This window comes from Suricata suricatta, chromosome 9, assembly GCF_006229205.1.
Source record: "Suricata suricatta isolate VVHF042 chromosome 9, meerkat_22Aug2017_6uvM2_HiC, whole genome shotgun sequence".
Classification (NCBI taxonomy): Eukaryota; Metazoa; Chordata; class Mammalia; order Carnivora; family Herpestidae; genus Suricata; species Suricata suricatta.
The window spans coordinates 59,298,362-59,322,282 of NC_043708.1; the positions used below are offsets into that span (position 1 = coordinate 59,298,362).

At 35.1% G+C, this 23,921-nt stretch overlaps 1 protein-coding gene across 4 annotated transcripts in view; it reads left to right on the forward strand.

Annotated features, from left to right (window-relative positions):
- RALGAPA1 (Ral GTPase activating protein catalytic alpha subunit 1) overlaps positions 1–23,921 on the forward strand; it is a 262,207-nt gene that overhangs the window by 217,909 nt on the left and 20,377 nt on the right. For all 4 annotated transcript variants that reach the window (XM_029952940.1, XM_029952941.1, XM_029952942.1 and 1 more), the window contains 2 exons: positions 11,000–11,158; positions 12,623–12,750. In XM_029952940.1, coding sequence (XP_029808800.1) covers positions 11,000–11,158; positions 12,623–12,750 — 287 coding nt within the window. The remainder of the gene's footprint in view (positions 1–10,999; positions 11,159–12,622; positions 12,751–23,921) is intronic.

Consider the following 23,921-nt stretch of genomic DNA (forward strand, 5'->3'; position numbering starts at 1 on the left):
TTGTCAAAAATCAGTTGATTTTATATGCAAGGTTTGTTTCTGGACTCTGTATTTCTTTGGTCTAAATGTCTGGGGGGTTGTTTGCTTTAATTAAATGCTTTAATTACTGTAGCTTTGTAGCAAACTTTTTAAATCAAGTAATATGAGCCCTACAACTTTGTTCTTTTTTTTTTTCTCCAATGTTGTTTTTACTATTCAAGGTCTCTTGAGATTTCAGATGAATTTTAGGATGGGTTTTTCTGTTTCTGCAAAGAACCTTGCTAGGATTTTGATAGAGATTGCATTGAATTTTTGGATCACTTTGTGTAATACTGTCATCTTAACAATATTAAGTTTTCTATTCCATGAACATGGGATATGTTTCCATTTATTCTTGTAGTCTTTAAATTCTTTCAGCACTGTTTTGTAGTTTTTGGTATACAAGTCTTTTTCCTCTTCAGTTAAGTTTTTCCATAAGTTTTATTCTTTTTGATGCAATTATAAATGGAATCATATTATAACCTTTTCTTTTGAATTTTTCATTGTTAGAATATAGAAATTGCAACGATTTTTCATGTATTGATTCTGTATCACACAACTTTGCTAAATTCATTTATTAGCTGTAACACTTTTTTGTGAGATTTCTACATATAAGATTATATTTTTTTCAGTGTTTCTATGGAGAAACAAGAACTTGAAGCTTCCTAGTCCACCATTTTGCTAACATCACACTTCAGAAAAACTTTTGACTTTTTTTTCTTTTAAGCTAATTAATTCTACATTTAAAATTATTGGGGTGCTTGGGTGGCTCAGTCATTTTGGTGTCCAACCCTTGATTTCTGCTCAGGGTGTGATCTCACAATTTGTGAGTTTGAGCCCCGCTTTGGGCTCTGCACTAACAGCATGGAACCTGCTTGGATTCTCTCTCTCCCTCTCTCTCTCTGGCCCTTTCCCACTCACATGCATGGTCTCTCTTTCTCTCTCTCTCAAAATAAATAATCTTAAAAAAATTTTTTAATTATTTGGTAATTTACCAAGTGGAAAAGTGCTAATATTTTTTCCAGTTATTTAGTAGGAAGAAAGGAAACAGGCAATTACATGGCACAATATTCCAGTTATTTAATATTGGGATGTCAAAATATTGTGACCTTTTTTTAAGTTTATTTATTTTGTGAGAGAGAATGCATGCAAGTAAGTAGAAGAGGGGCAGAAAGAGAGGGAGAGAGAATTCCAAGCAGGCCAAGCAGGCTGTGCAGTGTTAGCTCACAGCCTGATGGCAGAGTTCGAACTCACAAACCAGGAGATCATGACCTGAGCTGAAGTCAGAACTTAAACGACTGAGCCACCCAGGCATGCCTCACAAGTATTGTGACTTAAAATGTAAGCATCTGTTTATAATTTTTTTGGAAATTTGACTTATTTTTTTTAATGTTTATTTATCTTTGAAGGAGAGAGAGACAGAGTGTGAGTTGGCGAGGGGCAGAAATAGAGGGAGACACAGAATCTGAAGCAGGCGCCAGGCTCTGAGCTGTCAGCGCAGAGCCCGATGTGCAGCTCATCTCACGAGCTGTGAGATCATGACCTAAGCTGAAGTCGGATGCCCAACCTACTAAGTCACCCAGGCACCCCATTTTTCAGAAATTTTAGAATGTAAGCATGTGAATTATTTCAGTTGTTAAAATAATTACACCTGTTGAGTTGTTTTTTTTTTTAATGCCTGTCTTATTGAAGAAAATTACCCTAGTTGGGTAAGCTTTTTTAATTAAATAAATCAATTTAAAGGGTTTGTTTTAGTGAGAAAATTTTAAATTGCCACTGCTTTCGCATGTATGGTACCTACCATGTGAAAGTGAAGCCCATCAAAACTATAAACAATATATAATAAAGCAACATCATTTTGGAAGGATATAGTCCCCTGAGGTAATTTAAATCAGTTTAAATAAAATCCATATCAGGTTGGAACTAAACTGAGGCAACCTTTCACTTAATTCATTAGAAAGGGAAAATATACCTGGTCTCATAATTCAATATAGCTATTCTAAACCTTTTTTTTAAAATAGAAGTCAAAAAAATCTTAACATTTATTTCTCTCTGTATACTGAGTTTTCCTTTTCCCTATTCCCTGTGAATCTTGCCCTTAATCTGCTTTTCAGAGTCCTAGTATGTAAGATTTTTTAACAGGCTTATATTTTAGCTCTATTATACAATCAATTTCTTTTTAATAAAAGGCTAAATATTTAAACTTAATCATAGAAACCAGTTGTCTTACACCATTTCTCCTTAATAAAAAAATCACGTTCTGTATTGGTATTTTTTCTCCTGAATTTAATAAATTCCACATTAGTGGTAATAAGTTGAGGCCTAGAACATGTGTCCTATTACAAATGAACAATTGGATATCATTAGGTTGTCCCCCTTTCCTTTATACATATATCTTTAGGTGTGTTAATCCATTCAGTAGACACATTAATGAGCGCTGGTTGAAGTGTAATATTGGAGGAAGTAAGGCTCGTTGACCTCAGCATGGAGTTTAATACCTCTAATTAAATTAGGTAGTCGACAGTCAGTATAAAGAAATAGCCGTGCCTCTGGCAAGCTAGAATTATTTATGACTCTGGTTCTTTGTTTTAAACTTGATAGGAGAAAACCATTTATATCTATTTTATAGAAACTAATTTTAGTTCTCACTTTTTATTTAAAATATCATGTGATGATTTTGTAAATTATTTTTAAGCATTTAAATATTTTCTTAGAATGAGAGGTAGGTATCTTTGAACCTGCTTGAAGTGTAGTGTTTTGTTTCTTGTGAAGGAAACTTTTTCAGGTCTTAAGACAGTAGCAGCAGAACTTTTACAACATAGACTACATTTTTTTGAACTAATTAATCAAACATTCAGTCTAACAAAGTACTCTCTTAGAAATATTATACAACCAAATCAGTCTCCTCTGAAAAATTATTAGTTTAGTGGATAGCACTTCATTTTCTGTTTTATAATTTGGTCACAATAGTTTCCCAAATACATGAGCTTGATTGACCTGCTTGATCAGATTTTAATTTTAAACGTATTTTTCGCTATCTTATCTAGAAATAAAATGGAAATATACTTTACTTGCCAGAAAACTTTTATGCTAAATATAGTCTGGAAAATGAATTCAAAAACAAATTTAAAAAAGTATTACAAAACATTGATTATTTTAGTAAAAATAGAGTTAGTATAATATAATAGTTAATGGCATGGGATTATACTCATGGTTTAAATCACAAAATAACAACCTTACATAAAATAATTCTATTTTAATATCATAGACTCTACCCTTAACCCCAATTTCTGTATATATACTCTTTATGACAAGAATAGAGGATAGAGAAACCAGGAAGTATAAATAGTTCAGAGTAAATTTATCTCACCACTACAAATGGTATAATTTGGATGGTATAGCATTCTCATTGCATATAGAATAAAGTTCTAACTCTTCACCATGGCCTTCAATGCCCTACATAATTTGGCCACCTGCCTGCCTACCTCTCTGATCTTATCTCTTGTCACTTTCCTTTTCATTTAACACAAACTGGCCTCACTGGCTCTCATTCTAAACTGGCAGCATGTCAATCTCATGCCAGTCTCAGAGGCTATACACTCAATGTTCTTTCCATTTTAAATACTCTTTCTCCACATCATCAGGCTTTCTCATTCTCACCATTCTGTCCTCAGATTCCCATGACAGTGTGTCAGAGAGACTTTTCCAAACCATCCTAGCTACAGAAGTCCCCTTCACCCAGTAACACTGCCACATTACCCTATTTTATTCTTTTCATAGCACTTACAGCTCCTGTCATCATTAAAGTGGTATATTTAAATAAATGCCATAATTGCACATAATTCTGTTTTTATGCTGTGCACTGTGTAATGACAAAAAAATTTACAAGGTAAGGACTATACTATAACTAGACTTAACCTAATCGTGCCCTGTTCCATGTCTCCATTCTCTGCGCCCTTTCTCAATTCTCCTCTCTTTCTCCTGTGGTCCTTTTTCTTTCCTGTCTGTGTTTCTCCTTTTCTTCAGCACAAATGTAAAGACTTAAACACCTTCTCTGATGTTCTTCCAAGAACTGTGAAGTCCGTGTTCGCCCAAATGCAACCAAAAAAGAAGTCAGCCCACATGTCTAAAAAACTGTTGCTTCTCCTCCTCTGAAACCTCAGACTCCAACAATTTCCAAATATAATAGCTTTGTTTTCTTGAGTTTCTGTAATGGAAAATATTTTAAAGGAAAATTTTACACTAGGCTTCTGGTTATACTAGAAGACAAGTCCAGTATGTATATATTTTTTTCAGTTCTCAAGCCATCGTCTTTTCAAACACATCTTCTGCACTTAAGTCACATTTCAATAACGAATTTTCAAGACTGTCTTTTTAATAGTATATATTGAGTGCCCACTCTGCTATGATAGTTGTATACTAGCTACCATGCCTATTGTTTCAAGAAACTGTTCTTAATTGCTAAAAATGAATGATCCAGACAGCAAGTGAACATATGAAAATATGAGTGATCCTAAAATGCATCAGGGGCACCTGGGTGGCTCAGGTGGTTAAGCGGCCAACTTCAGCTCAGGTCATGATCTCACAGTTCATGGGTTCGAGCCCTGCGTCAGGCTCTGTGCTGTCAGCTCAGAGCCTGGAGCCTGCCTCTGATTCTGTTTCCCTCTCTCTCTGACCCTCCCCCACTTACTCTCTGTGTGTCTCTCCAAAAATAAATAAACGTTAAAAAATTTTTTTTCTTAATGCATGAAAGTGTGTTTTCTAACATGACTGAGGACTATATGATACTGGGGCTTTTTGCTCTATGTGGGTATCCGAAAGGGGAAAGAGTGAGGGCTTCGAGGCAGTATTACCAGTTTCAGCTTGTTCATGCACAGACTGCAGTCTCCCAAACTCCCTAACCTAATTAACTTTCGTTCATTCTTCAAGTACCATAATAATCAGTTTTCTTTGTTGTTTCCATTCAGAGAAGTTTATTTATAGAGTATTATCTTTATCATTAATTATTCACTTAGTACTTATTTTACTCTGTCTCCTCCCCTGGACTTGAAGCTTTATGAGAGCAGAAACTATGTCTAGTTTTCTTTCACCATTCTATCTGTCTGTGCCAGCCAGCACGATGCATTTAGTCACCTCTCAGTATTTTCTAAGGCATCAAAAATGTAGATGGGAAGGAGGGAAGGTAGGAGAGTGGCCTTTTAAGAACTTATGAACTAGTGCAAGTATGTGGGATGACTTGAACATCTGAGCTAAGGCAGCAGTAGAAAAAATAGGAAGAAAAAGTATAAAAAAGGATTATAATGCTTTTGAAAAAATGAAGAGATACAGTAAACAGAAATTGAAGACTTTCAGATTTTGACCAAATTATAATTAGTTATTAGGTACTTTTAACAGAAATGGGGAAGGTAACCTGATTTTGTAAAAGATGATATTACTTTACATGAAATCTAGTTTCCATCTCCACGAAATGAATGGTATTTTGTGGCATTGAGGGAATCTAGAATTGAATGTTATCTCTAATAATCGTGGAAAATGAGAACACTGTCTTAAGATAGGCAAACATCTGATTTTCATAAAAGGACATGGAGCAGTCCACTGACTACAAAAATTACTAGCATTCATGAGCTCCGTGTCAATGCCTGACAAAATAGGATTATTAAACAGATGGTTTGTGAGCACTTAGATAATGAAGTACTGATCAGTAGGAGCTGCCATAAGTTCACCATAACAAATCACATCAAAGTAACTTAATTTGTTTGAATAGGATTACTAGATCAGGGAAGGCCATAGACGGTATAAAGCATTTAGCTAAGTTGTTGTGGACAAGTTGAAGAAATGGGGTCTTAATAATAGTTCATTAAGTATATTCATGACTGGTTGTATAATCATATCTAGAGACCTAAATTAATTATTTGAGAGGCATATAGAAAAGTGGTTAAAGTGTGGTTTTTGGAATTAACCTGCCTGAGTTTCAATTCTGGCTCTGCCACTAAAACTACTTAATGTGACATTAGGCAAGTTTATTTATCTTCTTCAGCTTCAATTCTTCATCTGCAAAAAAACCGTGGGGGTGGGTAATAATAATTGTACTTACTTTGTAGCATTGTTATTAAAACTAAATTATGCCAAAGCACTTAGAATAGTAAGAATTTTTAAAATGTTGGCTATTTTTTATTATTTTGGGGGAGAGTGCAAGCAGGGGAGGGACAGAGAGAGAAGAGAGGATCTGAAGCGGGCTCTGCGCTGACAGGCTGCCAGTAGCAAGCTTGAAGTGGAGCTCGACTTCATGAACTGTGAGATCACAACTTGAGTCAAAGTCAGAAGCTCAACTGACTGAGCCACCCAGATTCCCTGATGTTGGATATTATTTTACCCAGGAGGAATATTGAAATGACTTGCTATATAAGGCTGTTACCCAGATTTGTCCTATTTGACATTTTTATCTAAAATCTAAATGAAGACACAAGAAATTGAATTTAAGGGTAGCCCAAATTTGGGAAAGAAAGAGCCAATACACTGAAGAGCAGAATCAGGCTAAAAAAAGACTTTGATAGGTCTAAAGATAATCTTAACCTGGCAAGGTAAAATTTAATAAGAATAAATTATCTCTTTAATTCTAGCAGTCAGCTGTACTTGCTTAGAACTTTGTAAGAACAACACCTAAGAGTTTGAATTGACCACAACTTACATTTGAGCCAACTTTGAAAAAATGCAGAAAATAATTTAGTAAACAGAACAAAGAAAGTCATCCCACTGTGAGCTGACCGTACTGGTCAGAGTATATATTAATAATGTGTTCAATTCCAGACCCACAATTTAATAGAAACACCAATAAACTGAGGTAATACTGAATAGCTTTGTAAACTAGAGGACGAACTAAGGACACATTTAACATGGAAAAGAAAATCGACATTTTCTATATTAGATCAATTTATATTTAGACCAATCTTCAAATATCTGAAAAGATAATATATAGAATATAGACTGGATTTCTTTGGTAAGAGTCATTGTAGAACAGGCTACAGGAAGGCAAATTTTAGCTCAGTGTAAAGAATGGTCTAATGATTGTAGGTCTTTAAAAAATAGGCTAATTCATGAAGATATAAAGTTCCCAACCCTAGAAGTATTCATTCCGCTAGAGGAAGGGTTACTCATCAGGGATACTGCACTGAGAGTTCCTGTATTGAGCTGGAAATCAGAACTTTATTTAGGATCTCTTCCAGTGCTAATATTCTACAGTGTATTGAAGATCTCAATTTTGTACATGTTGAATTTCATTTAACTTATCTTCATTAATTGATAATGATAATCTGCAGCCTATATTATATATCCTGAATTAAAATTATTTCAGCAGCATTTGAAGTGGATTTGGAAGAGTTATCTGGTTGCCAATCATTTTACCTGATTTATTCTATGCACAGAAGTTTTGTACTCTATTTTAGAAGTGATCAGAATCTGGATACAAAAACCTGTAGATAGGAATTCTTTGAGAATTTTTGGAGTATAGAAAAACCTGGTGAGTATACACAGGACACAATCTTAGAAGTCCTTAAGAGATAAATAATTAATAAACATCAAATATTATATATTTATGTTAAAAGTGTCAAACACACTTCACTTCTGAAATTCCTATTAACTGTTAATACTCAAAATTCATTTTTTCAGTAACCTCTCAAAAACTCCTAAGATATACATACCAATGATTAGCAATTTCTCAGTTTGTGTTTATTATCTAGTAACTTTTAAAGACCTAAAGATAACAGGGGCACCTGGGTGGCTCAGTCGGTTGAGTGTCTGACTTCAGCTGAGGTCATGATCTCACAGTTCGTGAGTTGGAGCCCCATGTGGGGCTCTGTGCTGACAGCTCAGAACCTGGAGCCTGCTTTGGAATCTGTGTCTCCTTCTCTCCCCGCTCCTCTCCTGCTCATTCTCTCTCTCCCCATCCATCCATCCATCCATCCATCACTCCCTCTCTCTCTCTCTCTCTCTCTCTCAAAAATAAACAAACATTAAAAAAAGTAAAAAACATTTTTTTAATTAAAAAAAAATAAAGACCTAAAGATACAAAAACATGCCCAATCATGACAACATAATTACTTTTTTTTAAAAAAGGATAAGGGATGTTCATGAAGCTCTTCCCTCAAAATGCTTGAACATGTTTACAATGACTTTGTTATAAGTGTGGTTCTTTGCCACAGATATCTTCATTACGTCTTAGTAAAAATGTATTATTTTTTTCCCCATTAAACTTCTATAGCAAACTTTTAATACCCTGTGGGAGATATCTGAAGACAGGCTTTGGTTATAAGATAAAACTTTAGTTGCTCTTTTTTCTCATTTCTTTAGATAAGTAGGCACTAGAAATTATAGATAGCTTTGGCAAGAGTTCAAGGGTTAATGTAGCAGATAAATAAAAGGAATTTTCTGTAAATTGAGACCTGCATTATTTCAGTTGTCTTGTCTTTCCTAACCTAACTCATTTAATTTTAAAAAGTAAATACTTAAATTCTTCCTGACAGTGTGCTCAGCTTTTACTATCGTTTATTACTTCAATTATACTTGATATCACTTAGAACAATCTGCCATTTGGAAATCTCAGTATAGCCTGGAGCTTAGTATTAGATCTGGCTGCTATTGTAACATGTACAGCATATGACATTAATGTATCAAAATTAGATTGGATCATCCCTCCTGGTTAAATTTATTTCACATTTCTTTTGTATTCAGTTAACATAAACCTATTAGGGAAGCTGACACATGGGGATGCTGTATAGGAAGGATATTTTTAAAGTATTTTGATTAAAAAATGAAATTATAGAGCCATAGCTTTTCTAAGTTGTGTAATCTGTTTGGTTTTGTAAAATGTCACAGAGCCCAAGTACTGAATTTATATCATTCAAGGGGTGTGTGTTTCCACACATGTATGTGTGCTGTGGTGTAAATAATGAAGAATTAAAATTTAAACAATATTTTGATGATTAGGCCTACCATCATGAATCTAGAGCAATGAGTGTGTTTATGGTTTCCAAAGAGGAAAAGATATTTAATACACTTAAACCTAAAAAATGTCTCCTTAAAAGAAAATAAATATTTTTATACTATATTTCTAAAATAATAGATTCTGGTCTGTAGGTTACCTGGGCATTGTCTGTAGAGTAACAGCTAACTCTATCTTATAATCCATCAGAGTATCTAAGGGGGCATTTCATGCTTAGGAATACAAATGTTAAAATTCAGGGATTTACCTTGTATTTTCAGATACTTCACTGCTATTTATAGTGATTAGGATTTTCTAGATAAACTGGTATTTGAGACTTTAGAAAGCATTAGAACAATGGTTCTTGGCTTTTTTTGTATTACATACTCCTGTTTGATAGACTCTCTCCTCAGAAAAATACACAAATAAAATTTTACAAGCAATTTTCAAATATGCACAGACCCCCTGAACCTTCCGGGTTATGGGACCACTAGCTGGCTCAGTCAGTAGAGTGTGAAACTCTTGATCTTGGGGTCATGAATTCGAACCCCAGGTTGGGCATAGAGCTAACTTTCAAGAAAAGAAAAGGAAAAGAACAAAAGAACCCCATGGCTAAGGGTAACAGAAGAGAGCCTTTCATTAATTGGACTTGATTCCTTTTTGTTGTTGTTTAAATCACATATTTAAACTTCTCTCCTACTCTGTGATCTTTAAGTCAAATAAATTACATATTTCAAAAACAGAAATCATTTGCATGTTAGTTCATACAAAAAATATTGATGACACTTACCCTAGTTCTCTCTTCCAAACCTTCCCATACAATATGTCCATTTATGTGAAAGCAGTCAGAGAGCCCACGTGAGATGAGCCAAAAATGGACTCAGATGTTTGCAGTGACAGAACCCATTAATATGCTAAGATAACTACATTTTATATTAAAATACATGTTTATGCAATAATCTCTATGAAAAAAAACTCAAAAGACTAATGGGTAGTAAGTTCATTTTTCTAATAACTTATTAGAAATCCAACTTTTAGATGCTTTGCTTTTTTATTATTTTAACCACAATAATGTTAACTCTGACAAAAGGCTTTGTAAGCACCACATATATTTAAACATCTTGACACTGTAGCAAGTTTCAAGAAGTCTGTTTGGAAGAATTTCATAGGCAAAGAAACCCAGGAAATTTGTTGAACCACATACAGTCAACTTTCTCTTACTTAGTAGGTTATTTACCTAATTTATGAATTACCTATTTCTTTTCCTTCTCTTCCTGTTGCCTTCTTTAGGCAACTTTATTGCTCATTAGCACTTCGAGAGAATGGTCGGGGGGGAAAAAAAAGGAGAAGAATCTTAAATCACTCACTTGTTTCTTTACTTTTTTTCTAATGTTAATTTTTTTTTTTGTTTTTCCTTTTTTGTTGTTGTTTTGTGGTGGTTTTGGTTTATTTTTTTTCTAATGTTTATTTTTGAGAGAGAGACAGAGCACAAGTGGAGGATGGCAGAGAGAGAGGGAAACACAGAATCCAAAGCAGGCTCCAAGGTCTGGGCTGTCAGCACAGACCCCAACATGGGGCTTGAACTCATGAACCATGAGATAGATCATGACCTGAGCAGAAGTTGGTAGCTTAACTGACTGAGTCGTCCAGGTGCCCCAAATCACTCACTTTTTAAAAACATTTAAAACAATCTTTTGAAAGTTTTGGTAGTGGAGAATTAGGGTAGTTGCTAGTTAAGAAGAGTATTTGGGCTATATATGAATTTTTAAGTGTAAGTTCTTTGTTTCCCATTGACTATAGACAGTTTAAAAAATGTCTGGTCTTCTGCAGTATCTCCTAATGTTTTGAGTGTGTTCCACATTGTTGTGAAAAATGATCAAATGATTTTTATAGGTTTTAATTTATTTACCTTTTAGTCTTTCTTCTAATGTAGTATGTTGTCAGTAGCTGTATGAATAACTGTATGCTTTTTCTAAAGCACTATGAACTATTTTGGTTTTCCAGTTGAGACATTTGGGAAATGATGAAGTACACATTGTTTGGTCAGAGCATACTAGAGACTACAGGAGAGGAATTATTCCTACAGAATTTGGTGATGTCCTTATTGTCATATATCCAATGAAAAATCACATGTTCAGTATCCAGATAATGAAAAAGCCAGAGGTAAGAACTTCTTATTATATTTTAATAATACTTGTTGAGCTCTGAATGGGTTGTGAGTTTCTTCTTTCAGAGGGATTAGACTAGGCATCACGTTGTGAAAACAAGGAAGTGATGCAAAAACAGGGAAGTGAGACAAATACTCTTGTAGCAATGTAAATTGTGTAAGTGTGGTTCAGAAGGAGCTAAAATCGAAAAAAATAACAAGAAACTTGTTCACATGGGAGAAGTGCCAGAGTGGAAGTTCTTTTCTACTAAGGTCACAAAAGGATTACCTTTTATTAAGAGGATGATTATAGTTTCTTTAAAGATATAATAAGAAGCAGTCATTCCCTTTTGATCTGGAAGGTATGATCCCTGTATTTTAGTAATCTTATTAATAAGAATTACATGATTATTTAGTCATGTCACTTTTAATAAATGAAAGTTCTACAAAATAAAAAAGATAATAAAGTTCTAGTTGGATGTCTCATGCCATAGAGTTGAAGCACACTTGAGAAGTATTTTCTTTCAAGATAATAAAAGTGTGGTAGTGTTTTGGTGTCTTCTTTACTTTTTTTTTTTTAATCAAATACTTTTAACTTCTAGAAAACCTAGTTTTTGACAGTTGATCATGAATCTTTGGAATTTCTTGAATTAGACTAAGTGTCCCATGTGTGAATTTGACCTTACAGCCAGGTTTCCTTAGGGTTTATATAAACTAGGGGCCAGCAAACTATGATCCACTTCCTATTTTTGTACAGCCAACAAGCTAATAGTGGTTTTTACCTTTTTAATGGGTTTTTCTTCTTTCTTTTTTCTGTTTTTATTTTGTTTCAGTGCCGCATTACCCCCAGGTTTTTCTTTTTTTAAAAATCAAAGAAGAATATACAACAGGGACAACACATGGCAACAAAGCCTGAAATGTTTACTGTATTATCCACAGCCCACATCCTTGTCTTCAGCTATCATCTGTATCAACCATACTCAAATAGAATTACTTTGAAACTGTCAGTCATCTGATAAAAGTGACAAGTATCAAAACAGATTTTTTTCTAATAAACTATGTAATGAAGGTCTTTTAGGTTTTATAGTAAAGGTGGTCACAAAAATAATGAAAAACTAACTTGCTGCCTATGAGCATGTGTTATCTCTACTATGTTTACTCAGTGGAAGAAAAGGAATTTATTTCCAGTGTTGGATTTTTGTGTACAGTTGAGACAACAAAAATTTGAAAATTGGCAGGGAATATAAATTATTTAGTCAGTTAAATGAAACATGGTTCTGTTTGAATAGGAAACTCTATAAACCTTTGGCATTTTTTATTTATTGTCCTAGTGTGAATCATGGAGTAGAATTGAATTTGAGTAGTATTTATACTGAAGGAAGAACTAAAGAGGAACTTTTTTGTGTGCAATATCTTGATTGTTCTTATTTATAATCTTTCTCCAATATGAGTATAAAATTAAGTTCTAATTTCTCAATCAGGTTCCCTTCTTTGGTCCACTTTTTGATGGTGCTATTGTGAATGGAAAAGTCCTACCCATTATGGTTCGAGCAACAGCTATAAATGCAAGCCGTGCTCTAAAATCTCTTATTCCACTGTATCAAAACTTGTATCCTTTTTAAACAGTATGGTTTCTTCTCTAATTCATGTCTGCTTTCCAAGGTAAGGATGTCTCATGTGTCAGGACCTGAGTTTCTGTTCACTGATATATAGATGATAGAGTTCCTACCCAGTGTTTGAGCAGTTATTATATCTGAATGATGTATTTTCTTTTATACACTACTAATCAGTACATATCTTTTGGTTAACTAATTACAGTCCCTGGTAGGTACTCTGATACACTGGATGTAAAGAAATAACCAAAACAGTCATCATAAAGCACTCAATCTAGTTAAGGAAATATACTGTTTTTAGTGCATGTGTTGTAAGAGTTATGTACCGTGTTTTAGATGTGTAATGAGAAGCAGTCTCTCACTCAGCTGGAAGGGTAGTGGTGGCAGGAAACACTTATGAGAAATGTGAGGATTAAATATTGAAGGATGATGAATAAGAGTTAATCAGGTGGATGAGATTAAGAAGAGCATTCCAGGCAGAAGGAACAAGATAAACAAAGACTTGGAAGTATGAGAGGACATGGAGTGTTTAAGAACATGGCTTTGGGAGGGGCACCTGGGTTGGTTAAGGGTCCGGCTTCGGGTCAGGTCATGATCTCGTGGCTATGGGTTTGAGCCCTGCATCAGGCTCTGTGGTGACAGCACAGAGCCTGCTTCAGATTCTGTCTCCCTCTTTGTCTCCCCGCCCCATTTATGCTTGCACTGTCTCTCTCTCTCTCAAAAATAAATACACATTTAAAAAATTAAAAAGAAAAACAAACATGGCTTCTGGAGCCAGATTTCTGGACTCAGATGCTTAGGTAGCTAGCCTTGGGAACATTATATAGATAATTTGAGCCTCAGTTCCATATCTGTACAATGAGGACGATAACATCTAGCGCATTGTGTTATGAGGTCTGAAGGAGTCAGTATGTATAAAGCTCTTAGAACAATGCCTGGGACACAGTATGTACCGTGTTAAATTCTAAATTGTTTTCTGATAATTGCTTTCTAAAATGAATTTCTATTTCCATTTGCTTTTTCTTTATGATTAAAACATTCCAATTATTTTTCTTAATAAATTGTGGATGTTAAGCTTCACAGGGAAGGGTTTTTAAAATATCCTGATTCTATTCCACATGAAATGGATTTATCGTAAATCTGCCACTTATATTCTCTTCTTTTGATGAAAATTGACGTAAGCAATCTGATTCCTATGTAATTTCTCATGTATTCTGACACTGTGAAATGGAATTATAGGTGGTGGATCATGGCATGGTACATTGATTAAGCTTAATGACATTTATATCGCATTTCTTATTTGTGACAGTTATATCTTCACTTACTTTAAGTTGAAAGATCAGATTTGAAGTGGTCATTGTGAAATGTAAGCATTCGGTTTATTATTCCCTGACTATCTCTAGAAAGGTAGCTAATGCTACAAGGAATACACAGATTATTATCTATAAGCTATATTTATCCACATTGTCAACCCCTCTTAGATTGTCTTTCTGATCTTTGCCTGATCCTGATGTTCATCCTAAGGTTAGTGTTCTCCGTCCTTTCATTTAAGACACAGTTGAAAGAATGCCTTAAATCTTTTGGGAAAGTGGTCAGAGAGATTAGATTGTAGTACAAAATTCTGTACCCCTCGTGTCATAAAACAAACTCCATTTATTAAGCAAACACAAACTATTTCTGGCCTGAGGTACAAACATTTAAGATGTACACTTTACCAAGTAGTTAAAAATGCAGAATAAACATGTTGGGCTATGGCTTAATTTCTTTTTCCTGCACCTAAATTTATACTCTTTTGAGAACTGTTTCAGATTTGCATGTTACACTAGAGGTATTGTGGCTGGATTTGCAGTTAGAAAATAATAATTTTAACTCAAGCTCTGCCTTGTAATCTTGGTCTAGACACAGAATCTCTAAGCTTTGTCTATAAAAAAGATAATACCTTGAGGGTGTCATGCTAAGCGAAATAAGTCAGGCAGAGAAGGACAGATACCATATGTTTGCACTCATAGGTCTAACAGGAGAACAGGAGAAACCTAATGGGGGACCAGCGGGAGGGGAAGAGGGAAAGAGAGTTGGGGAGAGAGAGGGACGCAAAACTTGAGAGACTATTGAATACTGAAAACGAACTGAGGGTTGAAGGGGAAGGGGGTGGGGGGAAAAAGATGGTGGTGATGGAGGAGGGACCTTGTGGGGAAGAGCACTGGGTGTTGTATGGAAACCAATTTGACAATAAACTATTTAAAAAAGATAATACCCATTTCAGAATTATTGTCAAGATTAAATGAGGTAATGAATTTGAATGTGCTTAGGAAATGAAATAAGGTACATTATTTTGTGCAGTGATTAATTCTGTTATCTGTAAAGATTACAGTCAATATAAAACAACTCTACCCAACACCAACAAATTGCCTAATTGAGTTTTTATGTTTGGTTGGTTGGTAGGTTAATTGATTCGATTGGATTTTCAGGCCTATTTCATGAAGTTCTTAATAGTTAGTTAATCTTGCTGAGACATTAATAGATACAACATTGGAGAAAATTTCTAAGATGAAAAGAGATAAGTTCAGATGTAAAGAGTAAACATGAACACCATCTACACAGCAAATAGGAGCAATTTCCATCAGCAAAACCACTGCTGGAACACTCAGAATAAAAACATAAAAATCAGACAGATCAAAGAAATTTTTCTCAACTTGGAAATTTGAATTTAGAAGCTGTATGGAAATGATTTCCCCATACTACTTAAGGATATAGTAAAGATACTCCTACTCTTTGCTGATCTGAAAAATATATAGTCATCTTTTACAAAGATTCACAAAGTTCTATATTCTAAGTGTCGGGAAATGATTTCATACAAATAGATTACTTCATTTTTAAATGCAACTTTACTAAATTACAACTAGGTGTTTCTAAGATTTTGAAATACAGATGTCTTTTAATTTTAAATAACATGTATATTTCAGAAATACATCAAATTTTAAAATACTTTTTGACAAATCCAGGTAAATTCTTATTAAAGAAAAAAAAATCATATGTTCTAAAACAGATCAATAGAACTTAACAGAAATTGAAATAGAAGTAGACTTTGAAAACCACCAGTTACTACTTTAATCCTCATAAGAGAAATAAAAGGATAAAAGAATATGTAATAAACTCACTTATATTTGGATAATTATACTGCTGTGTTAGTTATTTTATGCCCAATAAAAGTACCCACTAAGATTCCACAGCATAAATTGTGCTATTTATGATCATTAAATACAGTTTAAATTTTATCCTGGGAACATCTTCTGTAACTATGAATCTAATGTTGTTCACTAAAGAGGACAATATTGATTGTCATATGCTGTCCAAATCGATCATGCTGGCAGCCAGAATTACAGTAATCTGTCAGTATTGATGACTGTCTTTCAAGCTTTGAAACCTCTCCTTCACTTCACTTGTCATTTCTTGCATTACTTGTACTTGAAAAACATTTTCTTGCAACCTCGGTCTTTGTCAGCTAGGGGCTTTTTTTTTTTCTTGTTTTTTTCTTTCTTTTTGTGGTCTTAAGCTCAATTTGTTGGTTTGATCATGCAGTTAGAATTGAAATGCAATGCTGGGGAGGAAGAATAGGCATTTTTCCGGGTAACCATTGGACCTGAGGGGTATTTCAGGTTGATCTTAGCCATCATTTGTTAGTTACCTGTTGAGTAAGTGAGTGAGTGAGTGGGGGGGTGGGGGTGGGTGTGTGTTGGGGCTGAGTTGTTTGTTTTGGCTTTTCTGCAGTGGGAATAATAATTCCAAAGTATTAATTTCATGATCTTAGCTATCATGACTCTATACCTTACATAAAAATTTTAAAGCATTTATGATCCTAGAGACATTTCAGTTTGTACAACTGTTAAATATGATGCTATCACTATGTACTATCTTTTTTTTAACATGAGATTTATTATACAAAGAAATTTTTAGAAGTTAATACAATTATGTTGTATTAGGGTTCTCAGAGAAACAGAATCATTTGGGTGTAAGTATATAAATACATAGAGAAAGATTAATTTTAAGGAATTAGCTCACATGATTGTGGGGACTGGCAAGTCTGAAACCTGCAGGAGTTTCTAGCTAGAGTTGATATTGTAATCTGAGTCACAAGTCATCTGGAGGTAAAATTCCTTCTGTGTGGACCTCAGTCTTTTCTCTCCGTGGTCTTAAGTAATTGGTTGAGGCCCACCCACATACATAATAGAGGGTAATCTGCTTTACTCAAAGTCTATTGATTTTAAGTTTTTTTAATATTTATTTATTTTGAGAGATTGAGAGAATGAGCAGAGGAGAGAGAGACAATTTCAAACAGGCTCTGTGCTGTTAGCGGAGAGCCTGATGTGGGGCTTGTACTCACGAACCACGAGATCATGACCTGCTCTGAAATCAAGAGTTGGTCGCTCAACTGACTGAGCCACCCAGGCTACCCAAAGTCTGCTGATTTTAAATGGTAATTACATCTAAACAAATAACTTCACCACAATATCGAGGCTGGTGTTTAACCAAAAGACTGGATACCATGACCTAGTCAAGTTGATGTAAAATTAACCATCTCCCATGTCTCGTTTTACTTAAATATTTCTTTTTAACCTTTCTTACTGCAAAATATAATTTGAGAAAAGTACATAAATTCTAAGTGTACTATATGGTGAATTATAGTTTGACCATCACCAGGTCAAGAGAGAGAACTATACTCTTATTCTCTTATCAAAAATATTTACTGAGGCACCTGTGGCTCAGTTGGTTAAGCATATGACTGTTGATTTCAGCTCAGGTCATAATCTCAGTTTGTGAGACCAGGTCCCACGTCAGGCCCTGCACTGACAGCATGGAGCCTGCTTAGGATTCTCTTTGCCTCTCTCTGCCCCCCCCCACAACTTGAATGTACACATATGCACTCAAAATAAATACACCATCTCTCAAAATAAACAAACTTTAAATCACTGATCACTTTTATGATAGTGGTAAAGATTTGAGAGACATGCAAAGACAAGTAACAGTTGAGCCTTGAACAACATAGGTTTGAACTGTGCAGGTCCAGTCATATATGGATTTTTTCGATACATACTGCATACTACTGTAAATATATTTTTTTCTTCTGGTTTTCTTAATATTTTCATTTTTTTAGCTTACATTAAGAATACAGTATGAGGAGCACCTGGGTTAAGTGTCCGACTCTTGATTTTGGTTCTCATGATCTCATAGTTGTGAGATCAAGCCCTGTGTCAGGCTCTGTGCTGATCATGGACTCTGCTTGGGATTATTTCTCTCCCTTTCTCTCTACCTGTCCCCCACTTGCTCTCTCAAAAGAAATAAATATATAAAATATAGGGGTACCTGAGTGGCTCAGTCGCTTAAACATCACACTTTGGTTCAGGTCATGATCTCACGGTTCATGGGTTCAAACCCCACAGTGGGCTCTGTGCTAACATCTCAGAGCCTGGAGCCTGCTTCAGATTCTGTGTCTCCCTCACTCTCTGCTCCTTCCCCACTCACACTCTGTCTCTCAAAAATAAACATTTAGAAAATTTTTAATATATATCTTTTTAAAAAAAGAATATAGCATATAATGCCTATAACATACAAAATGTGTTTATCAACTTTTTTATTTTTTAATGTTTATTTACTTATATAGTGTTGTATTTTTATTTTTGAGAGAGAGGGAGAGAGAGAGTGAGTGAGCAGGGGAGGGTCAGAGAGATAGGAAGACACAGAATCCAAAGGCAGGCCCCAGGCTCTGAGCTAGCTGTCAGCACAGAGCCCGACATGGGGCTTGAACCCACAAACCGGGGGATCATGACTTGAGCCGAAGTTGGACACTTAACCAACTGACCCATGCAGCCGCCTTGATGTTTGTTTATTATTGAGACAGAGAAACAGAGCATGAGGGAGAAAGGGGCAGAGACACACACACACACACACACAATCCGAGGCAGGCTCCAGGCTCTGAGCTGTCAGCACAGAGCCCAACGCGGGGCTCAAACTCACAGACCATGAGATCATGCATGACCTGAAGTCGGACACTTAACCGACTAAGCCACCCAGATGCCCCTGTGTTTATCAACCATTATCAGTAATGCTCCTATCAGCAGTAAGCTATTAGTAGTTAAGTTTTGGAGAAGTCAAGAGTTATACACAGATTTTAGGGCTGCATGGGGTGTTGGTACCCTAACCTCCATGTTGTTCAAGGGTCAACTATAGATGGTAATTGTTTCTCCAATAAGCTTTTAATTTAATAGGAGAGAGAATAATGTAAATTAATAATTATAATGCAAGATAAAATTATAACACAGGATAGTAGAGTTATAGATAAAAACTGCTCTGGGAGTTCCAAGGAAGAAGTTATTGCATTGATAGTAAGAAAATAAGAGAAGAATGCATAGAAAATCTGAGCCTCAGAGGGTGAGATTTTAGTAGATGGAATGCAACATGTATGTTATAATTCTTGTAATTTGTATTTTGGGGTTTTATGCATATGTATGTGTGCATATATGTATATAATAATATATGTGATATTCTGAAATACTCAGTTTGGGGGATATTATAAAAGTAAATGGCATCCTTAAAAACCCATTCTTCCTAGGTTTAATATTCTTTCCTGACAAAACAATATTATTTGATTTCTTGTAATCTGTTTAGATTTGACCTTTTTGTAAATGCCAGAATTGGGTTTCTGTTTAACTTTATCAGACAAATTACCAGAAGTCAATGATCATTCTTCAATTAGTTACAGTTTATTATCCCTTTAGTTCAACTACTCAAATGTAAAGAACTTGTTGCAAAAGTATGAGAGCCAAAATGAAATGAAATGTAATTGATTGGCTCCACTAATGTAGTTTGCCATTCATCATGATAGAACATTATAAGACCTCTTAGGGAGGCCCATCAATATTGCTGCCATTCTGTGTCAGAAGAAAGTGAGTTTATTGAGAAACTACATAATTTTATTTATACTGTCTTTTGAAGATTATTTCTTCAGAAGATAATATTCATAAATATGGACTATTTGTAATTTATAAATTATATTTTTAAATGTGGAAACTGTTGGGAAATCACAGAGTCCAGAATCACTTAATAAGTGTGTCACTGTCTTTGTCTAATTTTATTTTAATCTGTCAAAAAAGAATACCAAACTCAAGACTGTTGAAAGATTAAATGAAATTACTATATGAAGCACTAAGCAACCTTTCATGTAGCAAGAGCTCAGAAAACGGTAACTACCTGATACTTGATGGTAATATTATCCTCTACACTGGAGACATTCCTCTAAGACACAAATATAAGTATACTAAAAGACTTTTGGTGGCTCGACTGTGTATTGAAATCCATACCTGAATTCTTTGACTACGTGCAAGCAGTTCTTCCTAGCTTACTAACCTTCCCAACCTCTTATTTCTCACTGTAGTTTTGTCAAACATACCTGTACTCCTTCCAGCTCTGCCCCCCATCCTTATGCTTATCTCCCACCACACTGACACCCAGGACACTCAAGACACCCTACATGAGTCTAGCTAGACCATATTTATCATCTCTAAATACCCTTCTCTTTTTCTTTGTTTTTACTCCAAGAATGCCCTTCTCTACTATCTTCCACCTAATATACTCATTTTCTATGACTTTGTAAAAATAATTTCCTTCACGAAGCAGCACACTGCCTTATAACATTTGTTACAGGACTTACTGTGTGTGTACACATAATAAGTCTTAACCTGGTTTCACTAACATTTAGCACAGCAATAAGTGGCCAGCAATTTGTATTAATAGTACATACAGGGTAGGGTAGATGGATTAACTATTCATTGTTTCCTTTTCACAAAACTTCTGTTCATTTCCCACTGTACTTTTAAAAATAAGTTCTTTGTTTTTTTTATAATTTGTCGTTTATATTGATCTAGGCTACAACTATAGGAACATGCTGAATAGTAAGAAAAGGAAACCTAAGAGCAATAGAAGCTGCCTGATAACATGAACAAACCAGCATAGGGTACACACAAGGGTGCCGTATTTAGATGGATTCATCATATTTATATTAGAGAGCATTTGGTTTGATGAAAATAATCAGACCAATAATCAGGTTTTTCCATCTACTTCTTATAGTTAGAGGAAGGTGGAGGGAGGGAAGGCAGGAATGGTCAAGGAGAAAAGTGAGCTAAGACACTTGTGTCTTAATGAAGTGACAGATGTTGTCTTAGGAAGAGTAGTTTGGTGTCCCCCACACACTCCCCCCCCAAGGAGGAGAGCAGCCACAGCTGTAGTCCTGAAGGCTTGCACTTCCTGCTGAATGGTAAGGAAGGCCACAGCCACAGGAGAGCTGGGGGGGAGGGGGGGCAGCTGTAGGAGTCTACATACTTCTGAGGTCTTCAGTTTTACTTTTTGAACCTTTGCACCACCTAAATCACTGATTCCATTAGTGGCCCTCAATATCTTTTAAGTGCCATTCATTCTACCTACTTTCCAAATGAAAGTCTTAAACTTCATGGACAAACTGCCTATTTGTTACAAACTCTAAGATTTATGATTATGGTCATTCATACTTCAAAACAAGAGAAAATAGTTCTTTAAAATGTCTTACCAACTAAGTGATCCAGGTTTTGTGGCTTTTGAAGAGCTTGCAGCCCTTGTGCCTTTGCTTTTAATCATTATAGTAGGACCTCTCCAGGAGGAGACAAAAGTTCTTAGGTACTTAACAATGTGCTCTGTCATGAGAACAGGTTTTCACTCTCCTGTGTTAAAGACATGGACACTCTTATTGAAGATTTTGTTTCTAAATCTTGTAATTAAAAATCCCTCTCCCCTGGCCTGGATTTTACTGCCAAACCTTATAGTCTGTGTATGCACACAGAGTAATTATTTAAACAGGAAACCCAAAGATGTGCAACATTTCTATTATGATTCTAATGTATTCTTGTCAGTTTTAATTTGTTCAGCTGTTCTTTTTAAGGAATAGTAATATGTGCTTATTGATGATGTTAGCGGTAGTTTGAGAGACTTCCTTATAGTCACTGTGGGAATATTTTATTGCATACCTTTAAAAGGTGTTAGTTTTGGCCTAGCAAAACTGCCTTTGTCCTTTCAAAAACATAAAAATCCTTCTAAATATAAATCTGATACATAATGCATTTTTGAGACTAATGAAGCTTATTCTATAGAATTGAGCCAGTATCTGAAAATAGCATCTCTTACTGTTCTCTAGAGATTACCCTTTTACTAATGTAGACCAGTAATAATTACTTTTCCTATATTTAAACAATGGGAGCTCACAAAAATGACTTGTGTATGAACAACTTCTATTTGTATTATCATTGTATTAATTATAGAGATATTTCCAATTGTTATTCTCTACCAAGAACACTCAGTACACCAATGACAGATTTAAGTATTAAAAATTAGGCTATATTGAACAACAGCAAAATGACTTTACGTTTAAGATCCGCTCTGAAATAAATAAAAATCTATGAAATAACTCATTACAAAAGGTGGGGGGAGTGACTACTTCAATAGAAGTTGAATGGTATCTGATAATGGCATCAAACCTTCTTCATGTAAAAATCTGTATTCACCCCAAAAAGTAATTTTGGATGTTTCATTTATTCACCAAGTATTTATTGACTATCTTCTACATGGGAGGTGCTATGAGAGAAAAGCTACAGTAGCAAGATAGTTACTGCTTTCATGGAGCTTCAGTCAGGGCACAGGAGAGAGGGAGAGCCCTGTGGATGGGTAGGTAGGTAGGTAGATGGGTGCGTAGATGGATGAATAAATGAGTGAACGAATGAAGTTCCCTCGATGAGTCCAGCAATAGTGATACCTACAAAGTAAGATGGTAAAGGTGATTAATTTTATTACAGTGGGAGAGTATAGTGGGGAGGAGGAAATTCAGAATGGTTTTACTGAGGCATGAAGGGATAAAAGTATAATGTGGCTAAGAAACACAAGGAGTTCCTCACTACCAGGTGGTATAAAGCAAAGGGAAGAGTAAAAGCAGCTGAGGTCAAAACCAGAAAATGTAGTCAAGCAGGAAAAACAAACCAAACCATAAAGTTGGTTTTCTAATGTTACTACCAGTAATATAACAGACAGTGTCTAAGGTGACAGTTCCTTCCGCTTTTATGTAATTTTTGCCTCCTGAATAGCAGAGCACAGCTTGAATGTATTTTCCTTTTATAGTAAAAATGAGGTAGTTTATTAGATTATTTATATAAAGTATTTTTTATATGTAAGTATACAGTAATAGCCAGGCTAATAACAGCTACTATTATTTTTCTTCATGAGACTAAAAAGTTCTCTAAGTGTTTTGGTAATATTTATATATATTTGCCATTTCAAAAAGAGCATTTGAGATTTTCATAATCTTATGTTGTATGATAGACTTATATTTTTACATAATAAGCTGCCTTTACACCTTTTACACATTATTGTGCTTTTACACATTATTATACTTTTATACATTATTATACTTAGTTACTGATGAATTAAGTATTTTTTTTTTTATCCTAGTCTGATAGTACATTAGCTTCATGGCAAAAATAGCACAGAAAGGAAAGCACTATCACCATCTTAACCTGTTTTGTCGGATCCAGAGTGGCAGTGTGGTCTACGTATGCCAATCTTTTTTTCTTTTAATGTTTATTTCGAGAGAGAGTGAGCATGAGTAGGAGAAGGGCAGAAAGAAAGGGAGACAGAATCTCAAGCAGGCTGCATTCTGTCAGCACAAAGCTCAGTGCAGGGCTTAATCCCATGAACCATGAGTCAACAGGAGCCGAAACTAAGACTCTGATGCTCAACCAACTGAGCCTTCCAGGCGCCCTTACATATGCCAGTCTTGACAGTTGGTTCATATCATAGTGCAACAGAAGGAAGGTAGAGAACTCTATCAGGTGTTGGGCAAACAGTCTTTAAAAATAACAAAACTTGGAGATCCTGGGTGGTTCAGTCAGTTAAGCAGACTCTTGATTTTGGCTCAGGTCATGATCTTATGGTTTTGGGGATCAAGCTTTGCATTGGACTCTGCACTGACAGCACGGAGCCTGCTTAGGATTCTCTGCCTCTCTTTCTCAAAAATAAATAAACTTAGAACAGGGATTTTTTTTCTCTATTAAACCCTTTTTTTTTAAATTAGTGATGAAGGTGCACTAGTATGTTC